This window comes from Acipenser ruthenus, chromosome 1 (assembly GCF_902713425.1).
Source record: "Acipenser ruthenus chromosome 1, fAciRut3.2 maternal haplotype, whole genome shotgun sequence".
Taxonomy (NCBI): Eukaryota; Metazoa; Chordata; class Actinopteri; order Acipenseriformes; family Acipenseridae; genus Acipenser; species Acipenser ruthenus.
Genome location: NC_081189.1, coordinates 94,205,269 through 94,231,358, shown reverse-complemented (window position 1 = coordinate 94,231,358; position 26,090 = coordinate 94,205,269). Strand labels below are relative to the sequence as shown.

The window sequence follows — 26,090 nt, the reverse complement described above, 5'->3', positions numbered from 1 at the left end:
TGATGGTGTGGTCAATGCTTCAATGTGGTTGTTACCGTGACCTGTGTTCTGCAGGAACTTTTGTATGAAAAATTAAGTATTTTATATTCATTTTATGATTGAATTAGATAAATATTGGTTTGACAGTTGTTGTTTTTTTTTACCTCTGGTATTCACAAAGGCCAGATATGTGAACAAAGGTCAAGTGTGTGCATTCCTCTAATGCATTTTTGTTCAGTTGCTTAAAGCCTCATGAAAACATATTCACTACTATGGCACAACTAAGGCACCTTTTTCCAGGTAATTCAGTAAGTTATTGTCTGCTAACTTCAAAAACTAATCTTAATTACCCGAATAAAACTATTTTGAATGTTAAAAACTGTGGGCTAGTTTTACCAAGCTTTTGCTATTGTACCTCTTTATTCTAGATGCAAAAAAAAAAATCAAATAAAAACCTGTTCGCTAGGCTTTCTGTATCAGAGAAAGGTGGCAGTGCACTGACAATTACAGTATAAAGTAACACTTTGAGCTCTTCTGTGAAAAAAGACATTGATTACATTGAAACATAAGACTGTGCGAAGGATTTTCAAAAGACAGTGTCATTGTATCGAACTCATGGTATAGTAACGACAGCTTTAGTAGTAAATGTTTTTCAAATGAAGTGTGTTAATTAAGACGATGAGGTTGTTAATGAACGCATTTCTCGTTAAAAAGGTTAATTGTTGCAGGTCACCTACATCACTTCCTGTCTCAACGACTAGATAAGGGGAACTCGCTAATCAAAATGCATGAAAAATGAATGGAAGCATAATTCGCTGTTATAGAAGCTAGTACTAGCATACAGGGAGACGGCTCTCCCACCAGTGAGCAGCAGCCACATGGAAATAAAAAATAATGGGAATATCTATGTTGTGTACAATTTGTAAACTTCATTTTAATTTTTTTTTTAATTTAGTCATCGGCAATGGTTTTCTCCCCGGTTTTCTCCCCAATTTGGAATGCCCAATTATTATTTTTTATCCCGGTTCACCACCGCAACCCCCTGGCGACTCAGGAAACAGAGGCTGAAACACGCGTCCTCCGAAACATGTCCCTGCCAAGCCGTCATTTTTCGCACTGCGGATCCACAGCGAAGCCACCAGACTTATAGTGCCAGAGGACAACACAGATCTGAATGGCTCCACTGCAGACCCGCAGGCGCCCTATCAGCCACAGGGGTCGCTGGTGAGCGGTGAACCATGAATTGCCTTGCCGACCTAAGCCCTCCGTACCCGGGCGGCGCTCGGCCAATTGTTGCGCCATTGTAAACTTCATTTCAAATTGTGCATTTTGAAATGCGGAATGTACATTTATTTAGAACACTTCACATATAAAATGCTGATTTACAATTATCTGGCATTTGGGTAAAAATCGGATGGCACGGATTAAAAAAATAACAATTAAACTCCATTAGTCAATTACCCTCATTTGGAGGGGTATTTTGCCACAGTTTATTATACACAACTCTTTTAATGTGAATTTTGCAATCTTTTTTTGGTTAAACAGAAAACAAAAAACCGTAAGCCATCTATGTATATTGGTGGGAATTTATTCTTATGATGACATCTCCTTTTGTATGTATTTCAGCATGTACGATTGTAGGTTATAAATACATACGTTTCAAGTGCCATTGGTGTTTGTAGTTGTTAGTTATTATAGATGTATACCATGTATGTAACACTTAATTATATATTTATTAAGCTTTTAAAATTACGATAGAACCCCCTAACCCAATACACAATTTGTTTATAATTAATTGTTTTGTGAATTCCTCTAATCATGCATTTTCTAGTGTTACTCTTTGCTCGCCTCCGTGATAAATAAACTCAACATGATTAGATAGAAGTAGCCACCGAACACTTACAGTATTATAAGAACATTTTAGATGCATACAAATATGTGAAGGTGTACATTGTACATAAGTGTGTGGGGAGTCTGACAACATTAGGAAATACTTTAGGCAAAATCCATGTTAATGATCTTGATCACATTCCTAGTGCATCGCTGTGTGTCCTTGACACCTGTTCTTCGTTCTTGTGTGGATAAGACACAGGTGTTAAAAGCCAAGGACACATTGCAAATCCACAATCACCTAAGGCAACTTTATTGTACTATCTAATATGCCATTTTATATACCAAGATTTCAGTTGTATAATTCAAATAAAATCTACAGTAGATGTCAGCTGTCATATAATATACATAAGTAGAATTCAAATAGGCTACAGCTGCATTGATAATTTGTTGGTAGTAACATTACACTGGGTGCAAATAATGGTAAATCATTTTAGCAATACAACAAAACAATGTTTTTACTTAAACACGATAAAAAAAGATTTAAAAAAAAGATTAAAAAAATTGTAATTGAACATACTAATTGAAACTCCCTCCTCTGAAACTCCCTCCTCCCTCCTCTGAAACTCCCTCCTCCCTCCTCTGAAACTCCCTCCTCTCTCCTCTGAAACTCCCTCCTCCGAAAGTCCCTCCTCCCTCCTCTGAAACTTCCTCCTCTCTCCTCTGAATCTCCCTCCTCTCTCCGTCATGCTCCAGCATATACACAATGTTTTACTTAAACACAGCTTTTGTGCAAAATAACATTACAAGAATGTGTACTTTTAAGGAGCATATTTTTAAAATGAGTATGTGTATTTTTTTAACATGCTTTTTTGGGCTTGCTTTGCTTGCATTGAAATGTACAATTACAATCATTACCTCATGAAAACAATAATTATTCAGCTTTAGATATTATTATTATTATTATTATTATTATTATTATTCAGCTCTCAAATGTTGAATGTGTTTAGATAGCTACGCCCCATTCGATTACGTAGCTGGTCTCCTGGGTAATATAACTGGCATTTAATCTAACCAATGAAAATGCGTAAAAGTTGGAAACGGTTCTTTATTGGCTGACCAGCAGACCAGCAAAAATTATGTGGGAGGGAGGAGGGAGTTGGGAGTTTTAGAGGACAGAGGAGGGAGATTTGGAGGAGAGAGTTACAGAGGAGGGAGCACATAAGGACTCCTTTTTGCCTGATGTAGGAAGATGTCCTAATATGGACACCGTACACATGACTTCAGTGGAAGGTACATTTTACCTTAAGAAACAAATAAACAAAACCGATCAGATCAGTAGATCCTGGCCTCTTAGTTTAACATCTATTCTTAAAACAAACGCATCACCAAATCTAATTCAGGTGAAAACATTAAACTTAAAATTGAAACACAAACCTAAAAAATAAAATGAATTGTGTCTAAAAATACATGGTTTGGCCAAATGAAAAATAATTGTAATAATTAAGACTGGAAAATCAAATTAAGATATGAATCTAATACAGCAAAATGTTAGACTATGGTTAGATTATACTAAGATAATTTGGTAACACATGCATCTTGTATTAATATATATTGTAACATACAGGTATACTGTAAAATACTTATAATTGTGTATCAAAAATTATGGCAAAAGTGTATTTTAAAATAATGTTATTATCTCTGATCATAATCTATAACTTACTAACATAATTAACAACATAGTTTGTGTACATAACCAAGTGTAAACCCCAAACCAAAGTGTTACTGATAAGTATAATATAACAAAGTAACTAAAAATGACACTCAACACGTAACAAATTATTTTAGATTTGGCAAAAGAAGAAGCCATGAAAAACTGTTTAGCACTCTCTGCAATATTGACTGAAAAAGAAATCAGCCCTCGTACAGCAACATAGATATGGACTGGCTTTTTCATATTACTCCGCCAGTGCCAGATAACCTCTATATCCAATGCGGTATTAATACACAAGCCCTGCTTTGGGAGTAGGGTAGACATAGGTCAGTTTGGTTGTATATCCCATTTAAGATAACACTTTAAAACAATGGCTGGAATTCCAAATGAAAGCAAATGGCAAAGATTCTGGTATGACTTTTTTCAAGCTACCAGCATCAGTAACTCAAACATTAACATTGCATTCAGATATTATTCAAATGAGTTTCTGTTTAGATTCAAGTTAATGGTTTTAGAGGGCTAACCCATGAAAACGTTTAGTGATTTTGGAATCACAAATCCATTCTTAGGGACTACCTTGACAATAATAAACATATTACTCTTTTCTCTGCTATAATACTTGTATGTAAAGTATTTTATTTTTTTAATAACCTGTTTGAACTATATTAATGTTTTTTTTTTAATTTTTAATAACGAATGTGAACAGTAATCCTATGTACTAATGTGCATAATATTATTTTCTTGTTAATTTAATATATGTGGTACCTCTGTGCATAAAATCAATAATCTTTTTGCATGATAATTATTTTCTGAAACCTCAAGTACTCCAGAGAAACCAAACGTCATCACAACCGCCTTATCTGTTAGCAGATCTAAAACACGTACAAGCAAGCAGAACATCTAGTATATTCCTTTAGACCATCATTTCTGAACAAATCAAATTAAGAAGAGGGAAATGTACAGTAAAATAGGGCACAATTAGTAAAACTTCCTGCCAGACACATCTGTTTTAACCAACTGTTCATTTAATCAAATGTTAGTACCGAGGAGGGCATCCAGAAGTGATTATATCACCCTACTCCACCCAGATATCCCTTTTAAAATTAAAAAAATTAAATGTAAGTACCGGTACATATTTTACTGGTTACTTTACTTAATGCTTCTATGAGAATGCAGTATTTGATCTAATTTTATCTAATGTAAGTTCTTCGTAAAATGCAAGGTATTCCCTAAAACATTACAAATACAGGCCATTATATACATATATATATATATATATATATATATATATATATATATATATATATATATATATATATATATATATATGTGTGTGTGTGTTCTGTTAACATATTGTAGTTGTCCATATACTTAACAAAAACCTGACAAAAAATGAAAAATGTGACATTTCGAAATCTAACATGAAATAATGTACTACTGTTGTGGCTTCTGCAATATCATTTTATAGTTTCTTTGATTACATGTCTACTTAACTTAATTTCTCTTAAGTTTTAAAAAAACTTAATATAAAGTAATAGAAAAAACAAACATTTATAAAGCTGTACATACCATTTTGTCAGTAGGTGAAGAGAAGTCAAATACTTTTTGATGTGAATACAACGTAAATTAAGTAGGAGATATAAGGGTACATTTCTGGAAAGACAAACTGTTCTGAGTGGGTAACCAGCAAACAGTTGTTCATTGACCAATGAGCAATGGATTTAGCAGAATTTTTTTCTTTTTTTTGCAGCTGACATTTAGGATATAACGGTCGACCTCTTTTTCAGCAACAAGAAAAAAAATGAATCACAGCCAGTCTACAGTAATTCAGGCTTATTAGAAATATACTCAAAACATTCAGTATCAGTGGGAGTTTTGTGTTTGACTGGTTTCTGCAAGACAAAATAACCTGGGAAAAAATATCAATGAAATCAGTTATTTTATAAAGGACAAAACTAAAAAAACAACACAAATGTCTTTGTATAAGATGGTTAGGCTTGTATCAGATAGTTTGTATCACATGGACAAGACATCACATTAAGATTTACAACTTTGGTAGCCCAAAGAAAATCATCCTGAAAGATTTATACTATTTACAGCTGAGGACAGAGAAGATTTCAACAAGGAACAAGAAAATACACCATTGCAGACACTCAAATAATTAAACTATAGACTACATAACTACCATCGACGAGACCCAGAAAATTCTTCAACTCCCCGGTGGAGCTCAAACCAGTCATGGGCAATTTTATACAGCTTGTGTCTGCAAGAAACATGGTGAGGAGACATAGCAGGCAGTATAGATGGATATTTTGCTTGACTACAGGACACGGGACGCACTGTTCAGTAGTAAACAACTGATAAAGCATCCCCACTAATTAAGGTCCACTCACACTCAGTGAGTCTGTCTAAAGTTGAGGGAACCAGGTTTCAAACCACTGTTCCTGAAAAAGTGGCTCTGTGTGCCCTCAGCTTTAGGCTTGCATTCAGAGATGTCACTCACACTAAAAGAATGAAGGGAGCGCAGCACTCATTGTGTAAAAAGGTGCCCTTCAGTAAGTGTGAGTTTGAGATAACACTCAATTTAATTTAGAGACTTAACAACACATCAAGTAAGCTACATGTATCACTTAAATCTTGAGTGCAGGTGCAAACTGCATTAACCTAAACTAAACTTCAAACATGGCTGTATTCAGGTGACACAATGAATGTGAATCATCCAAGGCTGTTGTACAGTATGTAAGGGAACATCATTATTTCAACAAGGACCTATTCAGGTGACTTTTGTTGAATAATCTTGGTAGCTGTTGAACTGCAAGTTCTGCAGAGACCTACAGTATGTAATAGTTGCACCTCTTAATACAGGTCTTGATTAATATCTGTGATAGTATCAAAGTCACTTTACATTTTTTTTTTATTACAGATGTCTCTTATTAACCACAGAGTGTGAATTATTACTGTAATATTATTATTTATTTATTTATTTGGCAGACACCTGTAATCTGGTGCTGCACTCTCCACTCAGTTGAGTGTAGGAAGACTTATGGATTTGAAATGGAAATGCTGTTTTCACACACTGAGTGCCAGCACAGTGGATGATGAGTGCACACTTGCCCTTCAACTACACTGTTTGTGCAAGTGCCTCAGTTGTACATCTTTATCAGCAATCAGTGGGCATATCATTTGGATTTCACCTAAATATTTATTACCACAGAAGCCTGATTTTTCACATCACATCTCAAGTTTTATAAAAGTATAGTTGTGACCATTGTTTAGACATGCAGATATATATACAGTGGCTATAGAAAGTCTACACCTCCTTGAACTTTTTTCAGATTTTGTTGTGTCAGTGCCTCAGTTTCATGCATTTAAATGAGGATTTTTTTCCACTTATCTACACACCATACTCCAACTGTTAAGGGGAAAAAAGTTTTTATTGAGAAAAAAATTATATATTAAAAATAAAAAACTGAAAGATCATAATTGGATAAGTCTCCACCCCCCTGAGTTAATACTTGGTGGATGCACTTTTGGCAGCAATTACAGCTGTGAGTCTGTTGGGATAGGTCTCTACCAACTTTGCACACCTAGATTTGGCAATATTTGACCATTCTTCTTTACAAAACTGTTCAAGCTCTGTCAAGTTCCTTGGAGAGCGTTGATGGACAGCAATCTTCAAGTCATGCCACAAATCTTTGATTGGATTTAGGTCAGGGCTCTGACTGGGCCACTCAAGGACATTTACCTTTTTGTTCCTTAGCCACTCCAGTGTAGCTTTGGCTGTGTGCTTTGGGTCGTTGTCATGCTGAAAGGTGAACTTCCGTCCCAGTTTCAGCATTCTTGCAGAGAGCAGCAGGTTTTCCTCAAGGACTTCTCTGTACTTTGCTCCATTCATTTTCCCTTCTATCCTGACAAGTGCCCCAGTCCCTGCCGATGAGAAACATCGCCATAACATGATGCTGTCACCACCATGCTTCACAGTAGGGATGGTGTTCTCTGGGTGATGCGCTGTGTTGGGTTTGCGCCAAACATAACGCTTTGCATTTAGGCCAAAAAGTTCCATTTTAGTTTCGTAAGACCACAAAACGTTTTGCCACATGTATACAGAATCTCCAGAGTGTTTTTTTGCATACTTCAAATGGGATCCAAGGTGGGCTTTCTTGAGTAATGGCTTCCTTCTTGCCACCCTACCATACAGGCCAGATTTGTGGAGTGCTTGGAATATTGCTGTCACATGCACACTTTGACCAGTCTTGGCCATAAAAGCCTGTAGCTCTTGCAAAGTTGCCATTGGCCTCTTTGTAGCCTCTCTGATCAGTCTCCTTCTTGCTCGGTCATCCAGTTTGGAGGGACGGCCTGATCTAGGCAGGGTCTTGGTGGTGCCATACATCTTCTGCTTCTTAATAATCGTCTTGACTGTGCTCCAAGGGATATTCAAGGCCTTTGATATTTTTCTATCCCCCATCCCCTGATCTGTACCTTTCAACAACTTTGTCCCTGAGTTCTTTTGAAAGCGCCTTGGTGCTCATGGTTGAGTCTTTGCTTTGAAATGCACTACACAGCAGAGGGAACCTACAGGAACTGCTGAATTTATCCTGAAATCATGTGAATCACTACAATTTAACACAGGTGGAGGCCACTTAACTTGGTGTGTGATTTTGAAGGCGATTGGTTACACCTGAGCTAATTTAGGATTGCTATTACAAGGGGGTGGACACTTATCCAACCAAGCTGTTTCAGTTTTTATTTTTAATTAATTTTTTTTACAAATTTCTAGAATATTTTTTTCACTTGGAAGTTGTGGGGTAGGATGTATAGATAAATGAAAAAGAAAAAAAAAAAAGGATTTTAATGCATTTTAATTCCAGGCTATAAGGCAACAAAAGGTGAACATTTTGAAAGGGGGTGTAGACTTTCTATAGGCACTGTATATATATAGCAGTGTGGAGTAGTGGTTAGGGCTCTGGACTCTTGACCGGAGGGTTGAGGGTTCAATCCCTGGTAGGGGACACTGCTGCTGTACCCTTGAGCAAGGTACTTTACCTAGATTGCTCCAGTAAAAACCCAACTGTATAAATGGGTAATTGTATGTAAAAAATAATGTGATATCTTGTAACAATTGTAAGTCGCCCTGGATAAGGGCATCTGCTAAGAAATAAATAATAATAATAATATATATTACTAAATTATCAATGGCAACCCTTAATAGTGTACTTATTTAATAGTACATTTTCCTGGCATATGGTTATTATTATTATTACACAAATCTCTAAATGTTTATGCAGATACAGTATACCAGTTTAGGATGTAATCCAAATATGCTTTGTTATTCCGTTTCTCAGTATGAAATATATACATTAGCACTTTCCGGTCTGTGACGCACTTTTTTCTATGCTGCTGTTTCAGATTTTCCAGAACATGTACCTTGCCTTATACGATGTCACAAAACGGTTATCAATACTCCAGTGACACAAGCTTCATTTAAATAAAAAAATTGACTCATGCAAGAACCAACAATTAACAGTTGAACTTACAGAGTGAGGTCACTAAAGTGGTGAGCATACAGATGTTATTTTGAACACCTACTGTATTGTATGCAGTAAAAAGTGCAGAACTGTTAGTCATGGAGTTTTAGGTAATTTCTATGTTAGGATTAACTGTGGAAAAACAAGAAATTGCTTAAAAAGGTTTCTCTGAAGCCTTCTGGGCTAATTTTACTCACAGTAAAGAGGTAAGCTCTGAATGCAGTTACATTTTTAACCCTGAAATGCCCAAATATTTTTGTAAGAAAGAAATATACAATGTTTATGCAACTTGTACCAAGACTCAAAAGTAAACGTCTAGTATGCAACAACCCACTCTATTGTACATGAAAAAATGTTCCATATGCCAGTACTTTATATTAGCTGGTTCCACAGTCTCCAATTAGCTCTAATTTGACTACCTTTACAGTAACATTAAGTAGCCCAAGATTAGCGCTAATTGGGATCTGCAAAACCAGATTTGAATGTGATCCACCTATCAACCTAACTTGAGATTGTTAGAAGGTTGGTACACCAACATGTAAGCTAGTCTACATTATGCAAACAAACAACATGGTGATTACTTGGATCTGTGATTTCCTTTGTAAAATGTATGTAACAATTGTGTCAAAATGTAAAAGTTAAAATTCATCCAGCTTTCATCCTAGTCATTTCTGGCTGTTTAAAGTCAAATGATGCATTGTGTAGGGGTAGTGATTTCTGGTAATAAAACACCTACACAAATGCATGGCAGGAACTAGAAAGTCCATACCTGATGTCTTTAATGGCTAGCTCTTAACTTGATGAGTCACAATTGTGATACAGACGTTGTGTCACTAAAAAGAATATGCATGATCACTATCATATTACTTTTCAGAGCTGAAAATGTTTAGCTGAACTTGTAACTAATTAAAGTAACTTTTATGACCTCAGTCTTTATTTGAGACTGCTCCATCATCATTAATCCTGATCAATATAAATGAAAAATTCAAGTAATAATTATTTATATACAGTATTTATTATTTGTTTTATTTGTATAACTGTGCTGTGCTATCTGGATAAATGTTCTACACAACTTAGGTACCAGTACTTTAAAATGTAGCAACATAAAAAAGACGGTTATTCTTAAACTTACCTCATCATAGGATTTATAAGCAAAACTACTTTTTAAAACAAATGTCATGGTGTAAAAAATAAATATTTGAAGATGACATTTTGTGATTTTGTGCAGTGGCTATATGCAAATGCCATCAGAAACAGATAATCTCTGAAATGGTCGCGGGTGTGAGGGTTGCAACGGTTTTCAGGAATAAATTAAAATATTATTTTGAGAATGCACTTTTATTTCGAAGAAACATTTCACAAACTAAAAGTATATGCAGAGTATAACCACAACTAAACATTGTGTGCTATACAACCACCTTTTACCCCCGCTGTGCATGTTTCTTTTGTCAAAAAGTGGAGCGGCCACGGCCCCCCTGGCTCTGGCGCACATGCTTCTAGTGATGTACATCTAAAAGTCTAAAATGCGGTATATACACGTTTCTTATGCTGGCGAGTTGGTATGAAATATGTAGATTTTTTTTAAGGTAAAAGTACCACACATTGCTTGGATGTTGGTAAACAGATATTCAGGTTTATTCTTGTTATCTTGTCATCCATCAACATCTAACACTTTTAAAAATGATGGATGAGGGTCTGAACCACAAGTAAAACCTGGTTAAGCCTGATACTCTACTAGGGTCTAATACTAACTTGCTGACCTTTCAAGACACAACATACCTCTTTTCAAATGTATAAAGCACATATCAGTAATCAAGTTATGAAAGTTGTTTTATATAAATCCAAATATGTTTTGTTTTAAAGCTACAGCCATCATTTGTGTGATTTATACGTCCTATGTAGCGTGTCTTGTTGTATAAGAGATGCCATTTCGCAGTTGCGCAGCCAGCTTCACTTCACGGCCCTCTCGCCCAAACTACATGAGATGACATGCCTTATACAATAAGAGACACCCTACACATACATACTGTATTAACATATAAATACCTTGTTTTTTGTTCACTTACCAGTCATTTTTATAACATGAATTAAGTTTGTGGAGAAATAAAATTTAAAAAAATATCTATAGTTCAGTGCATGGTGCCAGAGCTAAGGGGCAATGAAAACAATTTGTATTAGAAATGTAAAGAAAGTGCATTGAAAAGTTTAACCTTGGAGATAATACATTTGTTTTTTGCTCACAATGATTTAAAACAAAAATATTTTATAGAGGAGTTCATTATTACACAAGTTACTTTTTGTTGTTGACAGTATTTTAAATGTTATCAAATCAAATCAAATTTTTTTTATAAAGCTCCTTTCATGGCAAGCCATCCCAAGGCACTTTTAACAAGAAAAAGGACATTCGGAAGTACATTTAGTACAATAAAAACAGCAAAAGAAAACAACACTTAATACATAGTAATAAAACTATATAAACAAGAAATATTATAAAGATATAAAAGCCCTATTATAAAAGTATGTTTTAAATTTATTTTTAAAAATTGCCAATGTAGGTGCATCTCTAACTCTGCATGGTAGAGCATTCCAGAGTTCAGGTGCCCTGTGACTGAAAGCTCTTCCACCTGTCCTTTGCTTTAAAATCCTTGGGACAGTTAGCAGCCCTGCATCTTGGGATCGGAGTGGCTGGACAGGGGCATATGGGACTAAAAGATTCTTCAAATAGGCTGGAGCCAAACTATTTAGGGCTTTATAGGCATTAAGAAGGACCTTAAAGTCAATCCTGGACAGCACTGAGAGCCAGTGGAGGGCTGCTAACACTGGGGTAATGTGCTCACTTTTTTTGTTTTGGTTAGCACCCTGGCTGCAGCATTTTGTACAAGCTGCAATCGTGACAGAACACAGTTTGGAATACCAGAGAAGAGGGCATTGCAGTAATCAATCCTAGAAGATATGAAGGCATGCATCAGTCTCTCCGAATAGTCTCTCTCCGAATATGTGGCTCAAAGGAGAAGTCAGGGTCAAAAATTACACCCAGATTCCTCATTTCAGTTTTCTGAGAGTATGGGAGACTATCCTCCGTGAAGGCAGACAGATCAATGTTTTGTATTTAATATTTTGATCCCAAAATCATTAACTTTGTTTTATCTGTTTTTATAGAAGAGACACCACCTGGTTTTATACAGATAGAGCTGGGTGTCATCAGCATAGCAGTGAAAGTTGACCCCATGTCTACGGACAATGTCACCCAAGGGCAGCATATATAATGAAAATAAAACTGGCCCAAGAACAGAACCCTGAGGAACGCCACAAGTAACCTCAGATATTAAGGAGATGTCGTCCCCAATTTTAACATATTGTTGCCTATTTAAGAGATATGATTTAAACCAGGACAAGACAGTGCCTGACAATCTCACAAGAAGCTTGAGACGGTCAATCAGGGTGGCATGGTCAATGGTGTCAAAAGCTGCACTTAGATCTAAAAGAACAAAGACTGTAGGCGAACCCGTGTCCACAGATATAAGGACATCTTTCACCACTCTTACTAGAGCAGTTTCAGTACTGTGTCCCAGGCGGAAACCCGACTGGAATTTGTCACATATGTCATGGGCTGCGAAAAAGGAATTTAATTGGTTACCTACCACTTTCTCTAAGATTTTAGATACCAAGTCTTCAGAATAATGTTTGTGGCATCTGCATAGGGTTTTCTGGTAAAAGTCTTTAAGAAGGCACATTTCAGATTTTCATATCCAATAAAAGTTTCTAATTTGTTGGGTTACCCCTTATATTACCATGCCCTTAGATTAGTGAAATAAAGCCCTGGTCCTGTTGTTTACATAAGAACATAAGAAAGTTTACAAACGAGAGGAGGCCATTCAGCCCATCTTGCTTGTTTGGTGGTTAGTAGCTTATTGATCCTAGAATCTCATCAAGCAGTTTCTTGAAGGATCCCAGGGTGTCAGCTTCAACAACATTACTGGGGAAGTTAGTCCAGACACTCCCACAATTCTCTGTGTAAAAAGGTGCCTCCTATTTTCTGTTCTGAATGTCCCTTTATCTTATTTCCATTTGTGACGCCTGGTCCTTGTTTCTTTGTTCAGGTCAAAAAAAGTCCCTTGGGTCAACATTGTCAATACCTTTTAGAAATTTGAATGCTTGAATCAGATCACTGCATAGTCTTCTTTGTTCAAGACTGGTCTGGTCGCTCTTCTTTGCACTCTTTCTAGAGCAGCAATATCCTTTTTGTAGCGTGGTGACCAGAACTGAACACAATATTCTAGATGAGGTCTTACTAATGCATTGTAAAGTTTTAACATTATTTCCCTTGATTTAAATTCATAGATTCTGTCCAGTTCTGAATGTTGTCTAGATCATTTTGAATTACCTTTGCTGCTGCAACGGTGTTTGCCACTCCTCCTATTTTTGTGTCGTCTGCAAATTGAACAAGTTTGGTTACTATACCAGAATCTAAGTCATGAATGTAGATTAGGAAAAGCAGAAGACCTAATACTGATCCCTATGGTACTCCACTGGTTACCTCACTCCATTTTGAGGTTTCTCCTCTAATCAGTGCTTTTTGTTTTCTACATGGTAACCACGTCCTAATCCATGTGTATGCATTTCCTTGAATCCCTACTGCATTCAGTTTGAGAATTAACCTTTTATATGGGACTTTGTCAAAAGCTTTCTGGAAATCTAAATAAACCATGTCATGTGCTTTGCAATTATCCATTGTCGATGTTGCACCTCAAAAAAATCAAGCAGGTTAGTTAGACACGATCCCCCTTTCCTAAAACCATGCTGACTAAAGAGAAATCTTACCTAACAAAAAAAAACGTATACTTAAATCTGGAATTAACTGAATTTACTCCCTCCCTTACAGTATTTCAAGTGTGTCTGGTTGTTTTATATATGCTTCTTGGTTAGTTCATATAATAATGTATTATCTACGTACATACAATGTAATAATGTCATGCATACTGTGTTAAACACAGAAACTTTGCCTAAATAAACAATAATGCATGAAATGAAAAATAACTTAATCCGCTAGAAATTGCAGGACCTAGCATCAGAACCTTTCCCAAAGGATTTTATTAATCCAACTGTCTAACAATTTCAATTTTGCTCATAACCCACAATTCTTTCTTGGATTCAGCAGACATGTTTCATATCTTTTATTTTTTTACATGTAACTATTTGTTATTTCTCTCAAAACCAGACTTTAATGATCTGTAATTATGAATATGAGTACACTGTTTTTTTTTGTTTCATGAAGGTTAGTTCTCATACTAAGAACTCATTAAACATTCTCTAAATAACTCTGCATCTTTCCTATTTGTCAAGGAACTTGCTTTAGCTTGTAATACTTGAGAACGTGTCAGAAATTAAAAGTTTGCAACAAGTGGTTTCTACTAACGCTGAAAAAGTATATTTAACTTACTCATCCTTTAGACATACTCTCACTTCCACCTACATCTTAATACTGCATCGGTAACCTCAAGTAGCTCAACTATATTAAATACCCTCTAGTGGTGAATTTCTTTATAGCAATTGGATGTTCAACCTCATACTCATTTAAAATAGAACTCTATGGACACGAGTGGTTCCTGAATCGATATCTGTTAGACAAAGGATTACTACACAAAACTATATATAATAAGTTATTTCAAAACAAAATGACAAATGTGTAGTTGTGTTATGCCAATTAAGCACAACAATACCTGTCATATTTAACTATTAACATTTTGATTACGGTTTCTGATTCGATTTGAACACCACCTTATATCCCTTCTGATTACCTCAAGGAAGATTTCACATTGAATTTAGCATCTTTAGTGCTCACTATAGACAATACTCTGACTCTCCTTACAGGTGTTACTGAAACATTTGATTACATACAGTACATCACAGGACTAATTTGTTAAATAATTTTTTACTTAGAAAAGCTTCACTTAAATAAATAATAATAATAATAATAATAATAATAATAATAATATAGGGAATTACCTTACTGGTCAGATATTTACTTCACATTATTTGTTTTTACATTTCATCCACATAAATCCAAAGCACTTCTATTGTTGCTAACCCTTTGAAATAGACCCACCCTGTTATCATTGCGAACAGAATGAAAAAGGGATGGACATTCTGTTGTAACAAGTACATTGTATGGAAAAGGAAGTATGTTTAAACTATGTTGTACAATACCAAATATACAAATCATGCATGTGTCTGGTACCAAGCTTTTATGGACAATCTGTTCTGTCCTAAACTTTGTGGCCAGACTCATAGAGAAATAAACAGACAAAAGTGAAAAAATTGTTTACCAAAGTCTACAATAGGAAGGTTTGGACCTCAAACGTCACAGAAGAGAGAAGATGGAGGCAAGCAGCAAAACAAAAATAAAGAGGAAACTGCTTATAACTAGGTAGGCTGGCAGCCTAGAATTGGTACTTTAGCAAGGTATTACTTTTATTACATGTTCATCATGCTTAAGGGATTCACAGTATAAATCAGGGGCGGGAAGCGAAAGGTCAAGACCCCCACAATAAAACCCCCTTCAGCACATTGAACCACCTCCATACTGAAACTCTTAAAAAGGCAGTTCCAGTAAAGTATGTACCATAAATCAATATAACAGCACAGGTACAATTGAGAGAATCAATAAAGCAAATATATCAGAGCCACCCTAATAAATGTCTCCTTGTTTATACTCAACTGGAGTCAATAATTGTATAAACCTGGAATAAATAATTAAAAGCATGCATATTCTGCAATAAAACATTTAATTTTTAAATAGTTGCAAAATGTGGTTTCAGTGCATCATCCAATATCATACATATTTTGGTATTAAGAGAAATATGGAAATTTCCATATGGAGGAAACAAACATGTCAAAAACAAAAACCACAGTGCAAGTTATAATAGGCACAAACTGCTATGACACAAGTTAAACTACAAACTGCTTACTTACAGTATGTTATACATATATCGGTGCATAACATCCTACTTCTTGAAATATACAATACCACTGTAGAAAACGAAATACAAAAATCCTCTGCTGTTAAACAATTTATTTTCAATACAGACTTGTTTTCTTCATGATTCTTAAAAACTCTTGCTCATTTATCTCACCATCTCCATCCCGGTCAGCTTCATCAATCATTTCCTGTTAATAAAAATATATAAGGTAACTCAACTAATTGTGGGACTAAAAATGATTACCGTTTTCTTCATGCCTGATAAATATCACCCATATCACGAATATCACGAAAAAGAAATTGGCTGGGTTTTCTCATAACTAGGTATTCTGGAAACTTACTGTGCTTGACTGGTTTACAGAATAAAACTTGTATCTAAACTTAGCATTCATGTACTAAGCATCCTGAATTTGTGGGGTGATCGGATTCAGTACCGTTCATGTGTAGCACCCACAGCACCACGAATATCAGGTCTCTCATTGGAGTACAGATTAGCAAAGGGAGGGAATGGAATCTTTTCGTCTCACTTAAATTGTATCCGATCATTTTATGTCGACAGATGATAATAAAACATTGCATGAGGTATTTCCACTGTGGGGTTGCTACACATCATACATAAATGCCTGCATTACTGTAATCATAATACTACAATGTGCACCCTTTTACATATTGAAACAATTTCTGCATGTTAAACAGGCTGTAGGTTCTAAAAAATGTTAGCAGTAGATTTGGACAATATATTATATATATTGTATAACTCTCAAGGTCATTTCAGACAATTAGAGCACATAGGGTTTATTTCATTCACATGTAATTAGCATCAGAAGCACCAACAACATTACAATAATGTTTTATGCGTTTAAAGTTTTCTTGACCGTCTCAGTTGATGCAATTTAGTTGTGTCTTAGGCCTATTCCTAATATGTTGCCAAAACATATTCATGCATCTTGCATCTAAAATGACACAGTAAAAAACTTAAGGCAGATAAACAGTCACACTAAAATCTCCATCCAATGTAATAACTGTATTTAATTTTTTTATTTCCTTTATCATTTTTTTACAGAAACATAACTATCTAAAAGATAAGCAAGGCTTACCTGATTACCTTTTACAGCCTAGCCACTTTGGATATTGAAGATGTTTATGTAGAGGTTATTCTGAGCACGGCCTGGCTGGTGCAAGTGCGGCAGCAAATCAGCTAAAAGACTTTTTATAATGGCTTCAAACATAAACCCTCCCCCGTGCTTTCTGTACAGACAGATAGTGACAGATCTTTACAATAACCAATTGGTGACCATGTTTCAGTTCAAAACGGGGATTATAACCGACAGACTCCTAATTGGAAGCTTATGTAAAATACTCCTAGTGGACATATTTGCACAGTTCCCACAGCACAAAAGTAGGACACGTTTCAATCAATTACATGTCTTTTTTTTTTTAGTGAACATCAAAGGAAGCAATTCAGAATTTAAACATTGAAATTAAGCTGCTTACCTGGAGTTCTTCATCAGTCAGATTTTCACCAAGTTCTTTAGCTACTCTCTTAAGGTTCTTGAAAGATATTTTGCCAGTTCCATCATCATCAAACAATCTAAAGGCTTTTAAAATTTCTTCCTTGGTGTCCTTTTCACTCTGATAAAACAAAAGTATGCTTTAAACAAGTACATTAAGTCACTATAAAATCATACATTTTATACTTCAAAGTTATGGCCTAAATATACATTTATATACAGTGTGGGCTTGTACTCCATTATTAATATAGAAGTAAAAAATCCAGCTATATTTGTTTTCTAATCATTACCAACCTTTATTTAGTCCATTGTCAGTTTCATTGAAAAAGATGGGAAAGGTTAATGAAGAGTTAAGTGGCAGAGGTACACGACCGATTGTGATGTCACTTTTTTGAATGGACCTAAAAGCAGGTGACATCATGAATAGGGTTTCTCTTTGATGGGTTGTGGAATACAGAAAGCAAAACGTGCACTCTGATTGGCTGAAAGATCCTGAGCAATTTATAATATAGCAATACCACACCACCTATTAATTTAGAATACAAAGAAAGGTTCCTGTTGAAGAATGGTTATAAACTAACGCTCGCCCCAGGCGAATTAAAACGAATGAGAACTAGTCGATGTCTGTGTCTCAGTAGTCCTGTGGGCTAGTGCTTTTAAAAAAAAAAAAAAAGGTGTACAGATACTCTCGTTCACAGGCTTGCGTTTAAAAAATGCAAGAAAAGTAAATTTTCTAACAGGGTGTAGCAGTTGTGAACAAACATTCATAATGCTTACAAAACAGTCGCTCAGAACTGAAACCTCCCTTCACCTCATGTGCAAATGCATCAGCGTTCATTGAATTTTGTTTGTGCGATTACTTCCGCTATTAATTTATTCATCGCCGTGGTTTAACTGTGAAGTTTCAGTATAAACAAAATGTACTTTTTAGACATTAAGACAGTATAAAAACGACCATTTCCTCACATTGTTTTATTATGTACTATTTTTTGAAAAAGCTCAATTGCTTGAACACAACACAATTATTTGGTTGATCTTTAAATCAGTGTAAAATACTATTATTTAACTATAAAGATTTAAGGGATAATTGCTTAACTATGTCTTACCAATGTATTTGTATTACAAGATTTAGTGTAAAATATTAGAACAATTTCATATGGTCCGTTTCAAAGAAACATAATGTGAGGAAAATGCTATTTGCTTGAGCTATTTTGTGCTTTTATACTGTTTCGTTGTCTAAAAAGTGGATTTAGTTTATAACACTGAAAGTTTACATTTGATGCAGTAAGTCTACGCCTTCAGAAAATAAGATGTGCTGCAAGGTTTGTGTCCAGTATGACAAAAGCCAGTGTCACATTTGTTACTGGGTCATCTACCCAGCAACAAATGATAGTTGATTTGAAAGCGCATGAAAAGTCAAGTAATCATTATAACTGTGTGAAACTGATGAAGGCAAAGACTGCCAAACAAGGTACATCAAAAGTGTAACAATTACTACACACCATAAACACCTCTGATTTTAAAGCTAAAAGTGTTTTTTTAGAACAGCTCACGCCCTTGCAAAGCATCCATGACCGTATTCAGATTTTGAAGGAATGTGTGACCTGGATGAGGCAAAAGGATTAAATGTGGGGAAAACCTATAGAAATTCCAAACAGGCACAGGAGTGTATACACGCTATTGCGAGGACCCAGCGTCAAGCCCAGTTAACCAGAATGGCTAAATATTTGTTGGTTATCTCTGATAGTTTTACAGATAGGTCCATTACTGAGACAGTGATATGCTATGTGAAGTACGCTGTCAACAGTGTTGTCCACAGACTTTATTGGGGTTCGGAATGTAGGGAAGGCAGATGCAGAAACCTAATTAACGTATCTGGGAATGTGCATTAATGTTTACTGTACCTTTTTTTTTTACAACAATAAAAATAAAAAAGTATAAGTGTTCATTTTTTAGGAAAAAATGTAAGCCTAATATTTTAGGGACCCCAACAGCTCTTGCTGATTCCGACTCAGGAACTTCACATAAGGACTACTTTGCTAGATTTAAACAGAAGCGATATTAGTTATTTATTGGAGATGCACAATCCATTGATTTGTGAAACTATTAGAACATGAAGACTGACAATTATGTTTGTAATGATAGAAATGAAATGCTTCTATACGAGATTATCTGTACAGTACTGTGTTATTTTAAAATAAAATACAGACTGTGTATCTCATAGCAATGTGTTTATGTATTAATTCATTTATGTATTTATATTTCAGCGAGAGTAGTGCAGGGAAAGAATGTTGCCATCCCAAAACAAAACAAGCCATCAGGGTATGAAACCAGGATCCCCCTGGTGCAGCAATGTTCCAGTTAGCCATCATGGGACAAGATGTTAGATGAGGAAATAGCCGTAAAATGTTGTACACTTTAAAAAAAAAAAAAAAAAGTATATACTAGAAAAACAAAAGAAAACAATTTTGTCTTTGCAGAATTTGATGGAGCCTACTGTAAATATTGCATGCATTTTGGTAGAAACAGTAAAAAAAAAAAAATGCAGAGAAACTTGACAGGTCACACACTAGTCCTTTAAAAATCTGGGGTTTAGCAGTTACAAAACTGAAAGAATGTCAATATTTCAATCAATATTTATTTTATATAGCACCTTTCATAGTGGACCACCATCACAAAGCGCAAGAAAAATCAGAATTCCACAAAGCAGCAGGAATGTCAATGATTTCATATCTGTGATGCAACAAACTAAAAACACCTGTACATCAGGAGATGAATTCAGCTTATAGAGAAAGAGTGGAAAAAAACAGGCAGAAGCTATTTTTATATTTGAATAACTCCCAAGTATTGCTTATAAGTATTGCTCCCCTGCCTCCAGAGCCCGCTCCTTCTCCACCCTCGCCCCGCAGTGGTGGAATGACCTTCCTACAGATGTCAGGACTGCCCAGTCCCTGACCACATTCCAGCGCCTCCTCAAGACTCACCTTTTCAGAAAGCACCTGTAGAACTCTGTTTTTCCCCTGGGACACTTATCGCCCTTCCTTAAATGCGCTTTACTTCGCCCTATTTTACAGCATTTAATCCTGTACTTTAGAGTACTGTAATCTGCCAAGTGTTATTTAATCTGTAGTATTTTGTTATTGTATTTATCTTGCTCTTAATTGTATTATTACTTGTACTGCGATTCTTTAAATGTATTTGTTTACGACTGTAAGTCGCCCTGGATAAGGGCGTCTGCCAAGAAATAATAATAATAATAATAATAATAATAATAATATAGTTGTACTCTTAGTATGTTACTGAAATTTACTAGCAAATGTGTTCCAAACTGCATTGAAACAAATATTTCCTTAAAGTATGTTATACATTTGTTGAGGTTGGGTCACAGGGAACCTTTTGTGTATCTTGAAGAATTTAATGAACCAGTCAAGCTACAAGGCTAGATCCGCCCGTTAATCACTAAACGATTGATTGCTTTCACTGTTAAATTAAACCAAAATCCTACAAGTTATATTCTACTTCTTTGTGTGTGTTTTGTGTGACGGGGAGCGGGCAAGTAGACAGGATTCTCCCCAGGAATTCTCTACAGCCGGGTGGCAGACCATAGCAGCCATTTACACTTAACAGAACAAACTGTCTATTTACACTCATGTACCATATATTACCTTAAATAATTAAGCAAACAAATTAATAAAAAATATTTACTAAAGTACATTTATTAACACTTTTGTATCTCCAATATTCCAACTTTTTTTTTTAATTGAGAAGTTAGCCTTTTAATTTCTACTTCTTTAGTTCCCCTTTCACTCTTACAAATTTTTACTTTTTGAGTTCAGAAATTTTTTTGAATACATTCTCAACTAGTACATACATTTTAGTGCTCCGATAAATGCCTCTCTTTAAGCTAGTCACAGCCATTGCATGTTTCCGTAGGATGTTGCCACTTTGGAGTAACTGTGCCTTGTGTACCTCCGATTTTGCATGATCCTCAATACTCTCCACTCTCATTCTTACACAAGCTATGCTGCTCCATTTACCTCCCCCCTAAGATTTATTTTGTTTGTGTTTTTGGCAGAGCTTGCACATCATTCCACCTAATTCATTGCTGTAAAAAAGAAAAAGCCATTTCCAACTCCCCAATATAACATCATACCCACTATAAACAATGCCTCTTTTTTTTTTTTTGCACAGGCTCCCTGGCCTCCCCCTCCTGCCTTCCTCCGATTGCTTATTTCCGTTTGCTATATCGTATTGTTCCTTTTCACTTTCTAAACGCATTTCATAATTTGCTTCGTTGTTTTCGGTTTGGTTATTTTCACTCGCTTCCACTATTTAAAAAAACAAACAAACAGTCATTTTAGCCTTCCACGAGCTGCAGTGCCTAAAACGATACCCCACCCACACCAAACCATGTGATTGGTTAGAAACGTTACCACATGAATGGAGTGGGTAGACGCATTCAATGCGTTTCAACGCTATAAAAAAAAGAAACCACCAGTGCGAAGGACTGAGGCTGCTGGCAGTCCAATTTACACCTTTGCAATAATGCAATGACAGCTGGGCGGCCACAAATTTTTCTGATGGGCGGCACCACCTAGCCAGCCGGGCAGCGTTCCAGGCTAAAATGGCCTGGGGCGAACCCTGGTAGATTTTTAAGGCGGCCAAGTAGATTTTTCTAGCATTTTGTCCCTTGGACAAGAAGTTACTTTTCAAAAATTGCACACCCCTGTAGTCATTAGGATTAGTACCACAATGTTGTTAGTTTCTAACCCTGTTAGAGTCTTTGATTACTTCTAATTTATCCATGCTAAATGAGCTCTGGAGGGTACGCCAACTTAACATTTAAGAATCTGCTTTTATAAACATTATATTAAAATGCATTGCAATCACAATTATGAATGATCTCACCATTTTCTGTGTCATCATAGATAAAAAGTCATTAAAATCAATTGTTCCGGATCCTTCCTTATCAACATCAGCAATCATCTTCTTTATTTCTTCTTTTTTCGGTTCAAACCCTAATGCACGCATGGCAACCTGTGTTAGAGACAACATATTTTGTTTATTGATCTGATGTTAAAGTTTAAACTATGTTTTACCCTATTTACACTACCTAAATAGTGCACAATCACAAGTTTAATGGCATAGTTAAATGGCAATTACATAGTTTCAACACATGCTGATTGTGAATGTAGTGTTATTAATGCTTTTTACACAACCCCCCCCCCCCCCCCCCCCCACCACCCCCCACTTTGAAATTACAATTCCAAGTGTTTAAAAAAATATTCATTACCTTCAATTCTTTAACATCAATGGTGCCAGACCCATCTGTATCAAACAAGTCAAAAGCTTCTCTGATTTCTTGCTTTTGCTCTTCAGCCAGCTCGGGTTTATTACCTGTACCTGGTTTTCTCCGCTGGTTAGGCCCAAAGGCAGGTTTTCTGTAGCTAGTAGCCTATAATAAAATGTTGAAACTGGGCATTATATTATATTATATTATATATTTATTCCTGTCCACCAGTTTCATTTAGTTTAGGCAGACTATATCATTGCACTACGTTAAACGTAGGACAATGTGGTAAACTGTGTGTCCCCAAGACAAACTATTGTTAGAACCACTGATTGGCGAATCAGCATGCAGCATTATAGCATTTTATAATAAAGGTTATAGTACTCGTCAGCCATAATACTTGGCCTTGAAACTGTATGTTGTTTCATACCCAAACGTGTAAAATGTCATGATAAAGTAGTCAATTTAAAAAAAGAAGAAGATTTACTAATCTGTGCAAAGTAGCACACCAGACGAGAAGAATTCATCGTTCAAGGTTGCAAAAAAATAAACAAAAACATAAATGAAAGGCACCATCTTAGTTTACTTATAAACTTTTAAAACATTTCTGAAATGAGACAATTCAATATACACGTGGTTAAGCATATTTAACAATCAATTTGATTTGATATACTTACCATTACAAGTTTTTTTCCAAAAAAATTATTGTGTCACTTTACACTGCAGGTTTGTGAAGCAGACTCACACAGCAACGAATTTAACTGACCATAAACATAAATACACACAACCGTGCTAGGTATATTGAATCTAATCAAGAATAACTGCCACTGACGCCGACCAATTGGAATTCCAGTTTCGCTGCCGAGTCCAATCAAAGTCTTAGTAGGTTAGCTTTTACAGTTGGTAGCTTGGTTGCATTTGGCTTTTATCCGTTTCTTAGCAACAAGCGATCCAATTACCGCCGAGAGAAGGTTTCCGCGCGCATGTGTGGCGGCTTCTGCTGAGAGTGTGGTGCGTTCACGGAGATCATTCTGCGCAGATTCTGTGCAGACTCTGACCAATTTAGCCAATGGGTGAGTTCACGGAGATCATTCTTAGAAGATCATTGGCTAAATTGGTCTGATTTTGCACAGAATCTGCGCAGAATGATCTCCGTGAACGCACCCTGTTTACTTTATGTAAACAATAGACATGAAGAACATCTCTTGTAACAGGAAGGAGGTCTGTGTCATTTCATTTAAAATAATATTAACTAAACCACGCACAATCAACCTTAAGTTAGTAGAAACTACGTTAAATTTAAAAAAAACATAATTTGTCAGGCTGTTTTGTTCAGACGTCAGCACATGATCATTATTATTATTATTATTATTATTATTATTATTTATTTATTTATTTATTTATTTATTTATTTATTTTCTTAGCAGACGACCTTATCCAGGGCGACTTACAGTCATAAACAAACACATTGCATGATTGTGTGGGATAGAGAGGATTGTCCCCTTGTGCTGATCAGAGATCAGTAATTACATATTTAAGATGGTTTTTTCTTTTGGATTTTTGTATTAGTATTATTTTAATTTCTTAAACGCACTCTCCAGTATTTTATTCCTATTAACATCATTAACGTTAGTAATTTCCTGTGTAATGTTATATGTGCCACACCTGCATTTATGTATTAAAATCACTACCACCCGAACCACCAATTTTGCAACCTCAAACATGCATTTGTTTGCCAAACTATTTTGTAATTTAGTTTTGGATAATGTGTGTACAACACAAACGGTACTTTAGGCTGTTTAGTTATACACATTGTAAAGAATACAAAAGCTAGTATTGTTTTCAAATCCACCTTAGAACCTAGATCAGGTAGGGTTGCCAACTGTCCGGTTTTAAGTGAATTTGTACCGTACCGTCAGATCCACTGACAATCTGACTTCTTGCGATTCTTGCATACTAACTGTTCATTGCCGTGTGGGTATTTCCATTCTCACTGAGCCAGTCCACTGTGCAAACGTTTTTTTTTTATTATTATTAATATCGGTCCGTTAAGTTTGAGAACTACACTGAAAAGTATTGTGCCATTCACTGCTTAGCGAGATCCTATTACTGAGCATCTATTATTTAATAAAAAATCATACACAGCACCCCCCAGATCTCATAGCCGCCCTGCCCCGCTATCATTTCGCTCGCATTGCTGGTTTTGTAGTTGTAGTTGTTTATTTTGCCTCTGGCCCTTGTGGCTTAATGGTTAGGAGTTGATGTACAAAATAATAAAAACATATCTTTAGAGTAGAGGGGGTCATCATGTTCATTTTTATTTCTACATTTTTGTAGATCCCAAGATCAACAAAGGGAGACATATTGAATTTCAACAGCTGACAGTGTTGACAACAGAAGGAAGAAAGTCTCTGGGTCCAACTAAATCCTTCAAGTTTGTCAGCGATCAGACCAGCTATGAAGCAGCCCTTACTTGTTCATTTTTTCAGTAAAATGGATTGTAACCGAGGAAAGCAAGCAAATGTATGTTTAACAAGGTCACCCAATCATTTGACACATACCCAAAAGCAGGGGTAACTCCAGAGCATTAAAAAATCAATTTCTTCACTTCCTACAAGGTCACAGTCATCAGCAGTCAAAGATGAGTGTTTGGGATTAGTCAATGTCCACAAGATCCAGCAGTGGCAAGAGAAACACTAAAACGAAGACAAAACTGACTCACAGCAGGCATTTTAATAGTGAAGATGCTAACTGATGAGCGATTGCTGTCAAGTAATTTGTAGCAAGTAACATTATCAGCAGACCACCATGGATATGTTAATATTGCACACCTGGCAGTGGGTTTAAGTCATGGATGTTCATATGGAATGGATTCAGTGGTAGAGGCCTACAGGCTGCAAGACCAAAGCACTAGAAAGAGCGACTACAGTTTTTTCTGAAACCACAGGTGTTATACTGGTGACCTATTTAATGCAAGTTAATGAGTATTGTGTAGGTAGTGGAGCGTGTGTGATTCTTTGGCATACACACAGTGGAACAAAAGCAGAATCTGCAAACAAAGTTGCAATAAGTCTAACTAGCAACACAACATCCCTGTTATCAGCTATTATTACAAGTTCGATGACCTGTAAGCTTCAGGCAATGGAGGATCAGTCCTGGACTTGTGCACACCATCTGAAGCATGCACTAAAAGAGAAGAAGGTATTTCCTGGAGCTGGGGGGGGGGGGGGGGGGGGTTGACATGCTCTGCCTCCGTTATATT

At 35.9% G+C, this 26,090-nt stretch overlaps 1 protein-coding gene across 1 annotated transcript; it reads right to left on the bottom strand.

Moving 5' to 3' along the window:
* Positions 1–15,816: 15,816 nt before the first annotated feature.
* LOC117420966 (uncharacterized) lies at positions 15,817–23,729 on the bottom strand. Its single transcript, XM_034034782.3, has 5 exons — positions 23,506–23,729; positions 22,832–22,993; positions 22,447–22,575; positions 17,522–17,659; positions 15,817–16,215 (listed from the first exon to the last, which is right to left on the bottom strand). The coding sequence occupies exons 1-5, from the start codon at positions 23,506–23,508 to the stop codon at positions 16,126–16,128; spliced, it is 522 nt and encodes a 173-aa protein (XP_033890673.1). The 5' UTR covers positions 23,509–23,729; the 3' UTR covers positions 15,817–16,125.
* Between the last annotated feature and the right edge of the window lie 2,361 nt (positions 23,730–26,090).

Excerpts from the sequence above, each read along its gene's own strand:
- LOC117420966 (XM_034034782.3), bottom strand. Across the intron at positions 22,576-22,831 it reads TTGATGTTAAAGAATTGAAG|GTTGCCATGCGTGCATTAGG; the intron begins GTAATGAATATT and ends TCTCTAACACAG. Across the intron at positions 17,660-22,446 it reads CTATGATGACACAGAAAATG|AGTGAAAAGGACACCAAGGA; the intron begins GTGAGATCATTC and ends TTGTTTTATCAG.